Source organism: Oncorhynchus tshawytscha, linkage group LG23 (genome assembly GCF_018296145.1).
Source record: "Oncorhynchus tshawytscha isolate Ot180627B linkage group LG23, Otsh_v2.0, whole genome shotgun sequence".
In the NCBI taxonomy this organism is placed as follows: Eukaryota; Metazoa; Chordata; class Actinopteri; order Salmoniformes; family Salmonidae; genus Oncorhynchus; species Oncorhynchus tshawytscha.
Window position 1 is genome coordinate 5,775,331 of NC_056451.1, and position 14,840 is coordinate 5,790,170.

General features: G+C 41.5%; 1 protein-coding gene across 4 annotated transcripts; it reads right to left on the minus strand.

Moving 5' to 3' along the window:
- Positions 1 to 6,102: 6,102 nt before the first annotated feature.
- Positions 6,103 to 14,207, minus strand: LOC112223100 (enoyl-[acyl-carrier-protein] reductase, mitochondrial). 4 transcript variants are annotated; one of them, XM_024386058.2, is made up of 10 exons: positions 13,979 to 14,207; positions 13,655 to 13,752; positions 13,370 to 13,501; positions 8,463 to 8,606; positions 8,029 to 8,131; positions 7,427 to 7,529; positions 7,266 to 7,339; positions 7,090 to 7,150; positions 6,833 to 6,905; positions 6,103 to 6,533 (listed from the first exon to the last, which is right to left on the minus strand). In XM_024386058.2, exons 1-10 carry the CDS (start codon positions 14,149 to 14,151, stop codon positions 6,367 to 6,369), a joined length of 1,128 nt encoding a protein of 375 aa, XP_024241826.1. In that variant the 5' UTR covers positions 14,152 to 14,207; the 3' UTR covers positions 6,103 to 6,366. The 4 variants fall into 4 exon arrangements, with proteins under 4 accessions (XP_024241826.1, XP_024241825.1, XP_024241828.1 ...); XM_024386057.2 differs by having other exon boundaries at positions 13,901 to 14,207; XM_024386060.2 differs by having other exon boundaries at positions 13,983 to 14,119.
- Positions 14,208 to 14,840: the final 633 nt, after the last annotated feature.

A 14,840-nucleotide genomic window follows, 5' to 3' on the forward strand; every position in this document is an offset into this window, starting at 1 on the left:
GGATACTGAGTTTTAGGTTAGGAAAAATGAGGGGGGAAATCTTTCCCTTTTAATTGGTCAACTATCACATTTACAGCTACCCCAGTAACCACCCTTTAATTGAGAGCAAAAAAATTCACATTTCTTGCCCCCATTCATTTAACACCGAGTGCCTTCTCCCTCTGACCAGCAGAAACACAAACAATTATCACAAGACCACTTCTGGTTACCCTCACCGATTCCACAGTACCCAATTCTGTTTTCACTCACCCCGAAACCACAAATGGATCAGCCAAAAGGCAAGTGTCCACTTTTTCCAAAAAGTTCACTCCTACTGTCAGACTCATATTTATCCTCACCCTCAGTGCAGGCCTCAAGGGCACCAAGAACTTCACCACACCTACTACCTCCGATCCTTCGCCCTCATTCACTTCCATTTCTCCTCCTGTCTTCAGCTCACTCTGCTTACATATTCTACCATTCTTCTGTAGCAAACCATCTCCCTTTTTCCAGCCATTTTTCACTGACTCAAGCTCACCATCTTCCTCCCTCTGGCTCTCTTAGACCTCATCTGCCTCTCTTTCCCCCTCCATTCCTCCTCCGTATTTCAAGTATTATCCTTATGCTAATGCTGCAATTCTCCTGACATATCTTGTTCTTGCTTCCTCAAGGGAACCCATTTAACTGGCTGTCACAATCTCCGTACAATCAGCACGAACCCGTCGGGATGTGGCGCTCAACAGTACATCCCACTTATAACGCAGCTGCTTCGTCTTGATGGTAATATTTATCAAAAGCTACCGCAACACTTTTCAATTTCAAACAAGCGTGCTCTCCGCCTTCCTTATCCCTTGTCTGTCACATGACATGTTCCACTTCCTTGAAGCCAACACGCATCTTCGGGTTATGCTGTCCTAACCTGCTACGAAAGTCACTTTTTATCGAATTGGCGTGAAAAGGGTGTGTCCCCTGTTGCAGAGGACATGCCTCTGGGAGATAACACTGACAGGAGATTTACGATGTCTTCAGGGATACCGCATTCCAGAGCACGAGTTAATGTTTCTGTACTGGGGTACCAGGCGGAGATGGCTGCAGTATAGAGTTGGGGTGCCAGACACTGGTCTCTACACAATGAAAACTGTTTTTACAGCAGATACGGTCTTTCATATAAATCTTAACCTTGTGACCCATTCCATGCATCTGTAGTTTGTCATGTAGACTGAAGGAGGATGGACTTTGTTATAAAATGCTGTGGCTCAAACCAGCTTGAGTTCTCAGTGATCACCTCTAGGGGTAATTACCAACCAGCTCCATTACTGCAGTAATTAAATAATAAAGTAATTGTTGAAGAAATCTAAGTCTCTCCTTTTGATTACAATAGTTGTACCACCATTTTGGTGACAAGGATGGGATGATAAACTTAATTTTTCGGATTTTTTCCCAGTGAAACTCAGGTTAACCGTGCACACGGAGTTGCATTAGATGCAACCAGAGGAAAGCTACTCTCCTATTTGGAGCAGATCGGATCCCCACCTGGCTGGTAGCGTCAGCTGAATGGATACATCATTTTGAACAGAATTGGATTAAGGGTGAGACTGGTTTCTTTCAATAATTGAACTTGAAGTGCACAGAATGAATAGTACATATTAGACATTAACTGAACATTTAAGTGATGAAAATATAATATATATTTTTTAATAACAAATGCGCCTGTTGAGGGTGTACTCAGAGTTAGGTCTTCCTTAAGAGGGCCACAGCTGGGGTAACTAGCAGGACTGAGTTGAGTTGATGAGTGTTCTTAAGTGAGGTATCCTTGGGCATTAATGGTTAATTAGCCAGTTGGGGGCAACCAAAAGTCCAATCCGTAGTACTGACTTGATCACAGTAGGAATTGGTGAGGTTAATGTAGAGTGAAGGACTAGAGTGCTGGTAATCTTGCGAGAAAACTCGGCTTGGCAAAGCTCATTGAATGAGGGACTATAGTGCAGGTGACAGCTTGCGAGGGCATCTGACTTGAAGTTCAAATTTTAAAGTGTATGTAACTGATCAAATGTTTTGTTGAGATAAACAGGTATGCCCTGGGTTACTATTGTTAGGTGTAATTGTGCCTGTTTTTGATATTCCTGGTACTTAGAAAATACAAGGTAAAATAGGATTTTGGGACCGTGTTAAAGTTAAACAGGCAACAAGGGTACTCTGTAGGTAGTTTTGCACACCTGGTTAGATGTAAAATAATCTATACCATAGTAATCGCAACAGGTGATATCCCAGTGTGGATACAACACCCAGTTCTGGGACCACTAATTAGGCAATATTTTGATAATGGTATAGGTTTCCCTGTTCATATTGACAGGGTTTGAAATCCTGTGTGGGTAATCTCTGTAGAAGTAACTGACAGATGGTCAGCTCGGGGATTTGAACCTTTCGGTTACTAGTCCAACACACTAACCACTAGGCTACCCTGCCGCCCCAATAATATAGTAAGAAACACTTTTACGGGTTTGTCTGACCTCGGTCCTGACCTTCCAGTGTGGTTTGATCACCCTCACTGGAAATCCATTTGGATAATGAATTTAAGGTAATTTGTAATACTGATTTGAAGGTCATTTGTAATATTGACAATTATGATGACGTTTATAGTTCTTAGCCATATTTGTGATTTGGACAATGTGAAGGAGAGGGAGTTGCCTTTTTCCTATAACCGTATGGGTACAATTATTTTTCTTTATGAAGTTAAGGGTAGTGATTCTAATTCGATTTTGTTGTTTTAAATTATTTTATTTTGACCAGTAGTAGTGTTTTTTTAATGTTTTTTTTTTTACACATTACTCACATGGGGAGTTGTGTCAAAATGGGGGAGGTAAAAGTTTTGGATTTTGTTGAAGTTTTGGATTGAAGTTTACATGCCTTGATATGTGAAGGAGTGTATTGTTGTGGTGTTTGTTCTGATACAAATCTCACCCGATTAGGTCTGCTGGATTGTTAGGATTTTTCCCGATGGGTTATAGGTCTAACTTCCTGTTCCTGTGGCTCTTCGATGAAGTTGACAGTGTGATGGAGAGTATATGCCAATTTGAAAAAAATAGTTAAAATAGAAAGTGTTATTCTCTTTGACATATGTTTAGACATTGGTATTAAGAATTGGTAAAAGTAATAATTTATCATATAGTTAATACTTGCCAAAAATGAATTGAACTGTTGTTCTGATATGATACACACCTGTCTATATAAAGGTCCCACAGTTGACAGTGTATGTCAGAGCTAAAACCAAGCCATGAGGTCGAAGGAATTGTCCATAGAGCTCTGAGACAGGATTGTGTCGAGGCACAGATCTGGGGAAGGTTACCAAAAAATGTCTGCAGCAATTGAAAGTCCCCAAAAATACAGCGGCCTCCATCACTCTTAAATGGAAGAAGTTTGGAACCACCACGACTATTCCTAGAGCTGGCTGCCGGGGCAAACTGAGCAATCAGGGCAGAAGGACCTTGGTCGGGGAGGTGACATAGAACCCGATGGTAACTAAAGAGTTCCTCTGTGGAGATGGGACAACCTTCCAGAAGGACAACCATCTCTACAGCACTCCACCAATCAGACCTTTATGCTAGTGGCCAGACGGAAGCCACTCCTCAGTAAAAGGCACGACAGCCCGCTTGGAGTTTGCCAAAAGGCACCTAAAGGACTCTCAGACCATGAGCAACAAGATACTCTAGTCTGATGAAACCAAGATTGAATTATTTGGGCTGAATGCCAAGCGTCTCGTCTGGAGGAAACCTTGCACCATCCCTACGGTGAAGTATGGTGGTGATTAGTTTTAATGACTCAAACCTAAGTGTATGTAAATGTCATATTTCCATTTTCTAAAAACCTGATTTTGCTTAGTCATTATGGGGTGGTGTGTAGATTGATGAGAAAAAAAGTCTAATGTAACAAAATGTAGAAAAAATAAAGGGTTCTGAATACTTTCCGAATGCACGGTATCTACTATACCCCATACTACAAAAGTTGACCTATTCTATTGGTACACTTGTCTTTCACCGCATTAAATATTCCAAACATAGCCTACTCTGGGACCGTTGTGGGATGCGATAGATCCCAAATTAATACAACCCCTCACATCAAAAAAACTTTTAAAAGCAATGAGGCTGATGCAACAGACTACCAACATTTTAAGCTACAAGTTCTAAACTATTAGGCCATTTCTTCACATTGTAAGTGCAGCAACGGCAGTAGGCTATAAGTGCAAATGTTCCTAAATGCAATCAATCAGCGGGAAAACACTGTTCTCAAAAATGAAAGCAAATACGATGTGTAATGTTTTATTATATAGGTGCATTTTTAATGGGGAAAATTATCTTCCCCAAACTTGAAACTCACGCGCCACCTACTTACAGCATGTATGCCAGGTAGGCTCTACATTGGTTGTAAAGCAAACTAATGTTATTTGGCCACTTTCGTTGTGATACAAATCTGATCAAAACACATAGGCCTATGGGCTAGGCTACATGAGGTGTGCGACTATGATTTGAAAAAGTTGCAAAAAAAGGCGTGTGCTGTTTCTTGCTTTACTGCACATGCTGGGCATCATTCACAATTGATAAGCTAATGTTGTCACCCATCAGACTATTCTTAATGTTGTCTTTACATATACTAAATAATGTGTTAAATTAGTTTTGATTTACACTGAACAAAAATATAAAACACATGTATCATGACCTGAAATGAAAGCTCCCAGCAATGTTCCACACACACAAAAAGCTTATTTCTCAAATGTTGCACAACACAATGCCAAAGAGGTCTTAAGTTGAGCGTGCAATTGGCATGCTGACTGCAGGAATGTCCACCGGAGCTGTTGCCTGAAAATGTAATGTTAATTTCTCTACAATAAGCCACCTCCAATGTCATTTAAGAGAATTTGGCAGTACGTCCAACCGGCCTCACAACCGCAGACCACGTGTAAAAACACCAGCCCAGGACCTCCACTTCTGGCTTCTTCACTTGCGGGATAATCGGAGACCAGCCACCCTGTCTGTAATAAAGCCCTTTTGTGGGGAAAAACTCATTCGGATTGGTTGGGCCTATGCCCACCCATGGCTGCACCCCTGCCCAGTCATGTGAAATCCATAGCTGGGGCCTAATTTATTTAAATTGACTGACTTTCTTATATGAACTGTCACGCCGTAATTCATTGAAATTGTTGCATTTATAATTTTGTTCAGTATAGAATGGACCATTACCATGCACCTGTCTCGCAACGGCGGCATGGGGGGAAAAAAATACACGTCATCTATGCATTTAAATAGCGAATGGAGGATGCTTTGCCTGAGGTTCATTTTCCATGCCAGCCAGGTAGGCTATACTCCTGTTGTAAACCGAAGCAATGTGCTTAATATTAGGAAAGTTGATAAATATAGTAGGCCTAGCCTATAGAAAGCTGATGGGATCCTCTTTTTATTAGAGGCCATCAAAACCCTTTTCTCACACCATTTCATAGCCTATAGAAATGTTGCTCAAAATGAGCTCTTATGAAGTGTTTGATTCGATAAATGTTATTGATGTCAGAGTGATTAAAGAGACAATGGAATGCTGAGTACCAGGCAGTTAGCAAGTTTGGTAGACTACTAATGACCATCAGCAACATCAGAGCTTAGAGAAGCCTAGTAGTTACTACAACTTAATGTTCACAAGGAATTTAACATGGTTAGTGTAACAGCTCTAGTTGGACCCTGCGCTATTGTTTTTAAAGCAATAAACCTGTCTAACACGCATCATGATGGTATTTGCTCGTGTCCATACAACAAGTCATTTGAACTCTTTAAAAATAGCTTCATCTTTGACAAATGTTTAGTGTTTTACCAGAACACCATGTGTTGCATAATCACGTTAGCCTGGTCCCAGATCTGTTTGTGCCGTCTTGCATAGTAATAACCATAGGAGTCGCCAAGACAGCACAAACCGATCTGGGACCAGGATATAACAATGTTACCATTCAGGAGAAATAAACATGTCGACAATACATAAGTTGTCAAGGAACCCATGACCATTCTGAAATCATTTCCATTAACTGTTGTCAGGAAATATGACTTAAAGTGGTGCTGATAATATATATAGTGGACTTTGAGCCACTACGGAAAATACACATTTATTGAACGTGTGCTTGAGCAACGCATTTCCGACAATGATGAAGCAGCAGTCTTGGGGCTGCACCCGTTGAACGTGCCCGGGACTTCGTTTTGTATGCAGGGTCGTATTCAAATTGGGCACCCAGTGCAAAACAATGTTTCTTATTGGACAAGTCCAGGTAGTTCCTTCCTGTTTCTGTCCGTTTTCTTCCATTTGGTACCTAATGAACATGACCCTGAGAAAGGCTGGGGCTGGTCAAAAGAGGGGTCACAAGACCAGGACCTGTTTGGCTGAGGTGAACGGCTGCATGGCAGTGTCCAGTGCTTTCCGGAAGTCTTGGAGGCCTACCTCAGAACAGGCAGGTGCGGTCAGCTTTCCCTGGCGGATCAGAGAGCAGAGCTCATCCAGCATTCCCCGTAAGGCCCCCTCATCATCTGGGGAGACAGAAATATACAGACATAACATATTATAAGCCTTATTATAAAGGCATTATAGAAGCTCATGCATGCAAACGCATCCATATAACAGGTTATAAAGCATCATATCGGCAGGCTATTGAAAGTAACTTTTGACCCTGGACATTCAGAGGGACAAAATAAAAGGTACCATGTGTCTCACTCATAGCTTGGACCCACTATAATGGCATGTGAGAAATGCAGAGCATAGATCTGTCTCTCCAGACTCCTACATATTTTGTGTGTGTGTGTGTGTGTGTATATTGTATCTGGCTCACCCTGAGAGTGGGTTCTCTTCCACTGGGTGACCCAGAACCCTTTGACTTTCACATTTTTGAAAATCAGGGCACTCTGGGGAGAGGACAGACAATGATTTGTTTGTAAGTATGTACAACACACAAGTGGTTTTCATAGGTATTAGCATTTAAAAGCTATCGCCATGTTTGTGAGATGGAGAGAGAAAACGGTCTGTTGAAATAGTTCCTAGAGGAACATGGTAGAAAAAGGGTAGTATTATAGGAAGTAGCAGTCTTACCACAGGAACAGTGACTGGCTGCTTGGCCATCCCTCCATACGTCACCATCGACCCTCCAACTCTGAAAAAGTTTGTGGGGGAGACCATTTACTTGATCAGATATCAAATCCACTTGAATCTCAGAACATCAAGCTGTGGCAACAAAGAAGGTTCAATTCAGTCACCTGAATACTTACTGTAAGTGACGGAGAAGTTCTGTTGCACTCTTTCCCCCAACTCCGTTCAGTGCCAGCTTAGGCCTTGGACAGGTCTATAAGGAAGTTAAATAGTGAATTTACATCCAAGGAAAGATCATTATCAGAATTTGGTCCTCAGAGCAGTGTTGATATCCACAGACCTTGAAAAGTTCCTTCATTTCATGCCGCCTCAGGGTCTCCTCTTTGATCACATGACTGGCGCCCATAGCCTTCAGCCTGTCAATAAGCTGTGTGAGGTCTGGCCTGTGAAAAGGGGCACACAAGTACATGCAGTTCTTCAACACGGGCCTTCTTGAATACGCAACCTTGCTTAATATAATCACTGCTAAGGAATTTTCTATATCAGTCCCTCGCACAAAATACATCACTTTATTAGGGCAGTAGGCTATATTATGACAGTGAACTACTTACAACAACCCTGGTCTAGTACAAGTACTCTTTTCATTATTTCCAGCTGATAACCCAGTGTTATCATTAGAACTGGAACCCCCTCAAATGGTTTTACTTCAGCTGCTGAAAGGTCAAATTCTTAATCAGTCACTAATTCACAGATGTTCCCTTTTTGAAATGTAGCTTAGTGCAGTATGCATTGGTTCTAATCATATGGCACCAAATCGAAGAAATCAGACTGAAACAGGGAGGGAGTCGAGCGACTACCTGGACCCCATAAGAAACACATTTTCTGTTGCAAAAGATTGAGTTATGTGCGCTGATGAATACGAAACTGGCCGTTTGGATTTACCGGTCTCTGACCACGTTGATGGTTTGGATCCCCCTTGCAGCAGCGATCTGTATGACAGCCTGACCCACACCACTGTTGGCTGCATTCTGGATCACTGTGTCACCTGGAATGAACTCACATGCAAAGGGCAGTGCAATAAACATATTATACAGTGTAGTGTGATGAAGGAAAGTTAGGTTCTGTATAAAAAAAAAAGACTGAAGCTCACTTGTATCCTTTTAACACTATTGGGCCAACCCGAACCTACTTTGCTGGCTCTGACAATTTAGTTTCACATGTTCCTTTCCAGAGACTTATGTGGATGCATAACAAGGCCAGAATCATATAGCACTGTTCGGCTTAGCGCAGTAGCGTGAAAAAGGTATTGGATAAGGGTAAGGGGGGTGTAACAGCTAGCTTAACATCAACTTGTTAAAATGGTGAACTTAGCACACCTGGTTTCAGCTCCTCAAAGTCAGAGAGCATCCTAAAGGCAGTGCAGGGGTTAACGCCCAGTGTGGCTGCAGAGAACAGGGGGATGTCATTGGGCAGAGAGATCACATCGTTTTCAGCTAAAACCGCTGCTGTCCTCCACGTCCCTGCTCAGAGAGAGAGAAAAGAACGGGGTCGTATATTCATTAGGAACCAAATAGACGAAAACAGACTGAAACAGGGAGGGACGTTTTAATAATGTGTGCCCCACCCTAATGAATAAGGCACCGGGGCCTAATTTATAAACATTTGCGTGGGCACAAAATCTGTCCCAAAACATAAGTGCGCCAATTCACGCAAAAGTTGGCATTTATAAAAACTGAACGTCACATGAAAATGTACTTATCCTCCAGCAAACCTTAGACCATGCATATGCACAGTTTCTAGTGATTAAAGTATTGCATTGCAAGAAGGCATGAGTAGCCTTGTGCAAATGCGTAATATGAAAACACTCTTATTCATCACAACAAAATAAAACAGGTAGGCCTAGTGAAATATAGTAACATGATGCAATCATTTGCGGTTAGTGAGAAGAGTGTAAACCAATTTATCTTTGCATGCTAAACTAATTACAAGTAGGCACACTGCATATTCTATTTTTTTTTTCATTTCCATGATCAATACAGATAAATTCCTCACCTTTTCTGACTGATGGTTTCATAGACTGTTGTAGGCCTGTAGGCTATTTTGCGAACAAGTTAGGATAGGCAACCATTTGCCCCATCATTTAAATTGGACCCACTTCACAGTAGTAAATAGTGTGCGATACAATCTGAAGTGCAGTTTAACAGTAGAACAGACGGCTCACGTTTTATTTTTGTTTTATTTTTTTAAATATTAATTTTACACCTTTTTCTCCCCAATTACGTGGTATCCAATTGTTAATAGCCACTATCTTGTCTCATTGCTACAACTCCCGTACGGGCTCGGGAGAGACGAAGGTTGTAAGTCATGCATCCTCCGATACACAACCCAACCAAGCCGCACTGCTTCTTAACACAGCGCGCATCCAACCCGGAAGCCAGCCGCACCAATGTGTCGGAGGAAACACCGTGCACCTGGCAACCTTGGTTAGCGTGCACTGCGCCCGGCCCGCCACAGGAGTCGCTGGTGCGCGATGAGACAAGGATATCCCCACCGGCCAAACCCGGCCGACGCTAGGCCAATTGTGCGTCGCCCCACGGACCTCCCGGTCGGTTACGATAGAGCCTGGGCACGAACCCAGAGTCTCTGGTGGCACATACTTTTGGTCATGTTATGCATATCATAACCATCGCAGAATAAATTCCTCACCTTGATGAGTCCACATTCCCATAGTATCCATATACCAAATGACCATGCATATCTCTCATTTAATTGGGACCATTAGTTAGGCTATTATAATTTCATGTTTTTGCTCTATGCATCCGACAGGGTGCACGGTTGATAACATACAGTTGAAGTCAGAAGTTTACATATACCTAAGCCAAATGCATTTAAACTGAGTGTCACAATTCCTGACATTTAATCCTAGTAAACATTCCCTGTCTTAGGTCAGTTAGGATCACCACTTTATTTTAAGAATGTGAAATGTCAGAATGATAGGAGAGAATGATTTATTTCAGCTTAATTTCTTTCATCACATTCCCAGTGGGTCAAAAGTTTACATACACTCAATTAGTATTTGGTAGCATTGCCTTTTAATTGTTTAACTTGGGTCAAACGGTTTGGCTAGCCTTTCACAAGCTTCCCACAATAAGTTGTATTCCTCCTGACAAAGCTGGTGTAACCAAATCAGGTTTGTATGCCTCCTTGCTTGCACACACTTTTTCAGATCTGCCCACAAATGTTCTAGAGGATTGAGGTCAGGGCTTTGTGATGGCCACTCCAATACCTTGACTTTGTTGTCCTTAAAGCCATTTTGCCACAACTTTGGAAGTATGCTTGGGGTTGTTTCAATATATCGTTGCTTCAATATATCCACAATTTTCCTCCTCATGATGCCATCTATTTTGGGAAGTGCACCAGTCCCTCCTGCAGCAAAGCACCCCCTCAACATGATGCTGCCACCCCCGTGCTTCACGGTTGGGATGGTGTTCTTGGGCTTGCAAGCATCCCCCTTTTTCCTCCAAACATAATGATGGTCATTATGGGAAAACAGTTATATTTTTGTTTCATCAGAGGACATTTCTCTAAAAAGTATGATCTTTGTCCCCATGTGCAGTTGCAAACCGTAGTCTGGCTTTTTTTATGCCGGTTTTGGAGCAGTAGCTTCTTCCTTGCTGAGCGACCTTTCAGGTTGTCGATATAGGACCTGTTTTACTGTGGATATAGATACTTTTGTACCGGTTTCCTTCAGCATCTTCACAAGGTCCTTTGCTGTTCTGGGATTGATTAGCACTTTTTTCGCACTTGGATATAGATACTTTTGTACCTGTACCTGTTGTTCTGGGATTGATTTGCACTTTTTGCACCAAAGTACATTAATCTCTAGGAGACAGAACGTGTCTTCCTGAGCGGTGTGGCGGCTGCGTGGGCCCATGTCTATACTTGCGTACTATTGCTTCTACAGATGAACGTGGTACCTTCAGGCATTTGGAAATTGCCCCCAAGGATGAACCAGACTTGTGGAGGTCTACAATTTTTTCCTGAGGTCTTGTCTGATTTCTTTTGATTTTCCCATGATGTCAAGCAAAGAGGCACTGAGTTTGAAGGCAGGCCTTGAAATACATCCACATGTACACCTCCAATTGACTCAAATTATGTCAATTAGCCTATCAGAAGCTTCTAAAGCCATGTCATTTTCTGGAATGTTCCAAGCTGTTTAAAAGGCACAGTCAACTTAGTGTATGTAAACTTCTGACCCATTGGAATTGTGATTAAGTGAAATAATCTGTCTGTAAACAATTGTTGGAAAAATTACTTGTGTCATGCACAAAGTAGATGTCCTAACCGACTTGCCAAAACTATAGTATGTTAACAAGAAATTTGTGGAGTGGTTGAAAACAGAGTTAATGACTCCAACCTAAGTGTATGTAAACTTTTGACTTCAACTGTACAGTAGAATTTAACAGGTGAACAGACAGTTGATATTTTGCATTGAAGTGTGTAGGCTACCACTAAGTAGGCCTACTGTAGTTTCATTTTTTTCCAAAGTAAACAATGTTTCAGAATTCACAGGCAGTGCAGCATATTTAGGTTTGGGAAAAAGTGAATGCAGGTCTAGATCAAATTACAATTGTTTTTGTCTTTCAGAAACAGTCAGATACCGCAAATGTCACTGCAAAAGAAAACATTCTGCCAACACCCCCAAAGACATTTCATCAATTTCACCATTACTATTTCCGTTAGATACTGTCTTGACCTAATTCCAATACTTCCAAACAGCAAATAAGGGCATTAATTGTGACCATAAAAGGTGAACGATGGGAATTCTTCAGGAGAAGTTATAATGCTCGTTCACACGTGCATAGTTTTACGACAGGTCTGATTCATAACAAGAAACATGCGTATGTATGGCGTCATTTATAATCGTTGCATATATTTCACAAGAAATATCTGCGTGCGCCATTTCTGAAAAGACTGCACACATACAAAAATATTGAGATTCATAAACTTGCCGCACTCCCTACATACGCATGTTTCCGTTACATATCAGACCCGTCCTGAAACTGTGCGCGCATGAACCATTAAAACTCTGCCTGAAAACCACCCATCATTCACCTTTTATGGAGACAACAACTCCCTTATTTGCTGTCTACTTTGGAAGTATTCGAATTAGGCCGAATCATTTCTCTAAAGGAAATAGCAATAGCAAACTTGATTAAATGTCTTTGTAAGTGATGGCAGAACGTTAATCTTTTGCAGTGACATTTACTGTTGTCCTAGGCTATCTGACAGACAAAAGGTTCATGAAAGACAACCATTACAAATTGCTGTGGACCTGTAAACAGACCGTCTAAATTTAATATGGACTAATGTTTTGGGATTTACTTTTTCCTCTAACCTATGCTGCATTGCCCGAAATCTGAAACATTGTCTATTCACAGCGGTAGCCATGCATACGTCAATGCAAAAGCTCAACGCTCTGTTCACCTATTCAATTCTACTGTATGTTATAAACCAGCTTCCTTTCTGATACATTGAGCAAAATACTTGAAAAAAATAGCCTATCTCGTGGGCCCAATTAAATGAGAGATGCACATGATATTGTCTACTTAAGAAATGCGAAATTTCAGTATTCAGACGTAAGCTACAGAAGTAACCTACAACTGTCTGTTCCACCATTAATAAACTGTGCTGCGGATTGGATAACATACAGCAAAATATTTTAAATTACCTTTTCTGTTTTACCACTGTGAAGTGGGTCCAATTAAATGAGATGGGACGAATGGTATCCTTGTTGTAGGCCTATGTTACCTCATAAGTATAAAACCATCACAGAAAAGGTGAAGAATTTATTATGCAATGATCATGGAAATTAAATAATGGCCTAGGAAATAGATACCCATTTCTAATTATTTTAAAATGCAAAGAAACAAAATATAGATTCTCTCTTCTTAACCTGTTGATTGCTATAAATAAGCCTGTCCCTCATATCCCCCATGTGCACAAAATTCAAATCTACTTGCAACAATTCTTCAACCACTAGAAACTGCGCGTAGGTACGGTCTAAAGTTTGCAGGAAGGTGAGCACATTTTCACATCTAGTTCAGGTTTTATAAATGGCAACTTTAGCATGAAAGCTGGCACATGCATGCTTTTTGGTCTATTTAGTAGATTCACATGGTTTAGAAATGAGGCCCCTGGATTCTAAAACATGAAGGGCCATTGAAAGGGCTTGAATGTAAACCTAGATAGATATCTCGTGAGCAATAAAGTATTAACTTACCTAATCCAGCATCTCTTGGGATCACCCAGTCCCCTGGTCTGAGTGCTTTCACCTGGCTGCCCACTTCCAGGATCTGGCCCACCCCCTCGTTTCCTCCTACTGCTGGAAGGTCAGGTAGGATGGCATAGGAACCTGCAGGACCAAATAGGGACATTGGCTTTAGATATAAAACAACTATGGTTAGGATCAATTTGATCTCGATCCAGTTAATTCATGATAGGAACTCAACAATAAATGTAATTGTGTGTGTGGATGTCACCAGTGTTGTTTTTCTTTCCTTTTTACCTTGGATCATGTTTATGTCAGAAGGGTTGATGGGGGCTGCCAACAATTTTACAAGGACACTCTTAGCACCAACAGAGGGAAGCTCCATGCTCTCCAACCTGTAAAACACACAAGACACATTTGAAGCCTCTGGATTCTCTCTTCAGATAAATCTGCAACTATGACAGCACGTCACGGCAGCATTGCACTTACATCCAGACTCAATGGTACACAGTACTCAATATTTTCCTGAGCTAACATTCTTACTGAACAACTTGAGACGGGTCGCCGTGGTTTCTGTACAACAGGGCCGTACAACCATTGATTGAAGATTCAGTTGAATACCTACAAATACTACCCCTCGCGCTTGATAGCTGTTGTTGTCGGGTGGTGGATCCACTGATGAATGTTCTACATACCGTATGCCTCCTCACCTCGGTTCTTTTACATAATAACCATGCGATACGTGACACCTTCATTTTAAAAGATACAAAGCATGAACCCGTAAATCCGGCCATCTTGGATTAACCCTTGGCATGCCAGAGTCAAGCAGGGGTCCCACCACTTCCGAATTCGCCAGACAAAGTACCGCCCCCATTTATTTTCAACAGGAGCAAGAAGCGCGATGCGCAGGAGCGGCGCTCTGCTCTACGTTATGCAAATGTCACGCTGCTACGGCTGCGGTTAACCAAGCAGGTGAGTAGCAGAAGATTGCTCAGGAAACACAGTTCCGCCTGTCGTTGGTTATGGGCAAGCGTAACCAGGAAAGATGGATGAAAGCAAATCATCGCTATGTCTGGTTTTCCAATTCTATATGATTTTGCTTTGCTGGAATACAGACACAATATTAGAAGGTCAATGGCATGGAGGAGGATTGCAGAGATTGTTGGTGTTGATGCTGGGTGAAGAGAGATTTGCACAATGTTTGCTTGTGCTGCTCGCTAGCTATGAACATCAAGCAACCTAAACCTCAAAACTGTGATCAATGCTACCATTTGTGAGTGTGTTGCGTAAATTAAATTGTGAAATGTGCCCACCAATGGACAGAAATCAGAAAACACACATTGTAAATGATACAGTAAGCATCCATTTCCCATGTAATATGCTATCAATTGTATTATGGTATCTTAACATTATGATTCTCATATATTATAGTTTATTGCTATTTCATTATACTTGTGTCATGACTGATGGTTATAGCTCACTT

Excerpts from the sequence above, each read along its gene's own strand:
- LOC112223100 (XM_024386057.2), bottom strand. The coding sequence starts at position 14,151 with ATGGCCGGATTTACGGGTTCATGCTTTGTATCTTTTAAAATGAAGGTG. Across the intron at positions 8,607-13,369 it reads CCCAAGAGATGCTGGATTAG|GGACGTGGAGGACAGCAGCG; the intron begins GTAAGTTAATAC and ends CTCTCTGAGCAG. Across the intron at positions 6,534-6,832 it reads GAAGAGAACCCACTCTCAGG|ATGATGAGGGGGCCTTACGG; the intron begins GTGAGCCAGATA and ends CTGTCTCCCCAG.